The 3,343-nt window shown below is 46.9% G+C and overlaps 1 protein-coding gene across 1 annotated transcript; it reads left to right on the forward strand.

Moving 5' to 3' along the window:
* Nucleotides 1-596: 596 nt before the first annotated feature.
* On the forward strand, nt 597-3,343 carry CNTROB (centrobin, centriole duplication and spindle assembly protein). Its single transcript, XM_074892878.1, has 4 exons — nt 597-679; nt 1,015-1,158; nt 1,589-1,887; nt 3,145-3,343. Exons 2-4 carry the CDS (start codon nt 1,105-1,107, stop codon nt 3,341-3,343), a joined length of 552 nt encoding a protein of 183 aa, XP_074748979.1. The 5' UTR covers nt 597-679; nt 1,015-1,104.

Raw genomic sequence — 3,343 nt, forward strand, 5'->3', positions numbered from 1 at the left:
AGCAGTACCCCAACTGTGTCTGCAGGCATTGAAATGCCAGGGCAGTGCTCAGAGATGACAGTGTGTCCCTGTAATATCAGTACTTTACCAAAGTCTAATGAATACCTTAAAAATGAAGTAATTTTCACCAAACACCACTTGAAATACATGAGTTTTCTGAAGGAGCTGCTCGCTTCAGCCCTCTGGCACCCCTGCATTTTCTCTGCTGCTAACTAGGTGCAAAAGTTGCTATTGAAAGACAAACAGGACACAGCAGAAGATGAGAGATACCCTCACCAGCAAGGCGAGACATCTGAGAAGTGCCACACATTTTCCTGTTAGGCGTTAGATGTTTGTTGGAGGTTCAATCACAGGGGGACTGTGGCTGGACCATGTTCATACGGCCAGTCTCACTTAGGAAGCTGTGTCTGCAAGTGGGCAGAGAAGGGCCTGGGAGAGCAGCAGCACAGCACTTTGAGAACGCGTCAGCCTGTCAGTGTTGGAGCCTTGCCACACAAATTCTGTGTGGGAAGTTTAAACCTGTCTTCTCTTTGTTTCTGTGCAGGTCCTGCAAGAAAAGGAGCGTGAGGAGAGTGCTTTGTTAGAGACAGTACTTCAGCCTCAGGCAGAGCTAAGAGAAGCCAACCAGCAGCTGGAGCAGCTCAGGCAGGAGGTGAAAGAGCAGCGCGAGGATGGGCAGGTAAGTCTGACTAGTAGGGTGGGTTGAAGGAACAGGCCGTTGGCAACTGGACGTAAGCTGAGAGACACTGAGAGACCCAGGTAACAGAGTGAAGGGCAGTAACAAGGAAATAAAGCCTAAGTGCTGTGACTGAGGAGGCAGGGACTGCTGCAGGCACTGAAAGCCCAGAGCCTGATGAGCTCCAGAGATCAGCAACAGGAAGGAAGTGTTACAGTGGAAGCAGAGCTGGGTAGAAAAGCAGAAGTGGCTGAATGAATGTGATTTTGAGACAGAAAGAAGAGAAAGCTGAACCTGATGGCAGGTCCCAGCAGCTTGCTCTCCATTTGTGTTTGCAGAACATCACAGAAAAACTGCAAGCAGAGCTGCAGGAAACTCAGAGTAAGATCAAGGCAGTGGAGAAAAGGCACAAGGAAGAAATCAAAACCATGAAAGAAGAAATTAATGTCCTCCTTCAGCAGAGGGATGCTCTACAAAACCAGGTGAGTGAAACAGCAATAGCCACTGCAGTCATCAACCAGGTGGTCTCTCCCCATGGCAGAGCAGCAGGGGATGGGGTGAGTCCCTCTGGCTGCCATCACACTGTGGTCTCCATCTCAGCTGGGCTGAAGGAGACTGACCGGCCAGCTGCTGCCCTGGACAGGTGGGCTGCTCTTTGTGCCTGTTTGCCAGCACTCATCAGAATGGATTTCTGCTGGCCTGTTACTGCCAGCCTTGTTTTTTAAGGTGCTTTTTCAGATGAACATGGTGACCCACTTAGGTTTTTAAACAAGCCAGCTGTATCCACTGTGAATCTGGTACTGTCATGAAAGGGTGAAATTTAAAGTTGTTCTCTCCCTTTCCTCACAGTATATGATATGGCTGACAGTGGCAAGCTGTAGTCTTTGACTGCTTTGTTGTGTTTTCCTTGAGGTGGAAGAGTTGACATCTCAACTAGCAGCCTCCAAAGAGTCCCAGCAAGTGATTGGCCGCAAAGCTCAGCAAGATCTGAGTGAGGCACAGGAACTGTCAAGGCAGAAGGTGCTGGAGGTTGTGCACCTCCAGAAGATCCTGGAGGAGAAGAGGAGTCAATGGGAGAAGGTAGAACATCAGAACAAGGAGCTGCAAGTGTGTCTGCAGTCTTTGGAGAGGGAAAGGAGTCGACGAGAAGTGAAGCGTCACAACACAGAATTTCAGGCTTTGTTGAAGGCCCTAGAGAATGAAAAAGCCAGGTAAAAGAAAGTCTGTGAAACTCTCTGTTCTGTTTAATGGATTCCCTCTTTCAGATCTTCACATATCCAAGTGGCTCTGGCAGCATTTCATAAAAAGCAGAGTTCTGAACTATCCATGCAGATAGGTTTCATTCTCTTGATGTGGTGTTTCATTTTCTTTTCTTTTAATCCTTCAGTTACAGTTTTTCTGAAGACAGACGCTTTTGGAGTAGTCCTTTCCTTAAAATGAGGTGGTGTTTTGTTAGGTCGGCATGTTAATGCTGTTAAATGGAACTTTCAGGGGTTTCAAACCTGAAACACACCAAAGGAGGCAGAACGAGCTGCAGTGTAATGAGCTAGATACATCCATCAGCTCTGTCTTGGGTCTAGTAAATTTTAAACATTTGGGATCTGTATCAGTCTTCCATCCTGATACCTTTGGTTAAAACCATGATTTTGAACTAAGCCAGATTCCCCTCTGAGGCACCCAAGAAATAAGCATGTTTCTTATTGCCATCTGTTTCCTCATTCCTCAAAAAATCCCAGCCGGTGTCTGGAAGGGCTTGAGCAGGGTCCCTGCCAGCCTCACCAGTTACAGGTGTTACTGACTGTCCAAGGAAAGCAAGAAAGAAGAGAAAGGGTAGGTAGGGTACTGCACCTGGTGAAGTCTTGCCAGCCTTCAACACACACCTTCATTGAAGAAGAGAAATAAAAGGCCGTGCCCTCTTGCTTCCCCCGTGAGGGATCTGGCATCTTATGTAAGGATCTGAGTATTTCCTCCAAAGCTCCATTACTGCTTCTGGTATCAGCCTTCATTTCTCTAGCTGAAAGTAATATGGGTGCTGCAAGTCTTATGGAACTGCCCAAAGATCACCTGGCTGTCAGTTGCTGCTGTTCCTACCAGGACATACAAGTTAGGGGAAGAAAATGTCTCTTCATTATTGACAAAACCTCTCCCTTGGAGTCTCATTAGTCAAAAGAAAAGTTTTCCTCTGCCCTAATGTCTTCATTTCAAGACTTTGTTGTGTTTCTATTCACATTCCCATCTCAAAAACAATAGGGTATTTAGCCAATAATTCACCTTTCTTCTGTGGAAAAAAAGCGTAGTGGGCACGTGCTTGGGTGTGGTTGCCAGCCTGGCTGAGGACTGAACAAGCAGCCTAGTTGTTCAGACAAACCACATCAGACAAATCAATTTTCCCCTTGGTGGTGGAAGTCCTAAGAGTTTATTAAATGTTATATACCATGTAGTAATGAGTTGCATGCTCTGACTTTCAGGCTGACTGTGTCTCTGGAAGAAAAGGAACTGAGCCTCAAAACCCTGGAAGAAAACAACCTTGCCCAGCACAACAAGGTGTCTCAGCTTCTTTCTGCTCTTCACCAGGCCGGGCAGCTCCATTCAAACCACAGAAGAGAAATACAAGAGCTCAACAACCAGGTGACCTGTGCACTAGCATCCTCTTCTCCAGGGGCATAG

This window comes from Strix uralensis, chromosome 23, assembly GCF_047716275.1.
Source record: "Strix uralensis isolate ZFMK-TIS-50842 chromosome 23, bStrUra1, whole genome shotgun sequence".
NCBI classification, from domain to species: Eukaryota; Metazoa; Chordata; class Aves; order Strigiformes; family Strigidae; genus Strix; species Strix uralensis.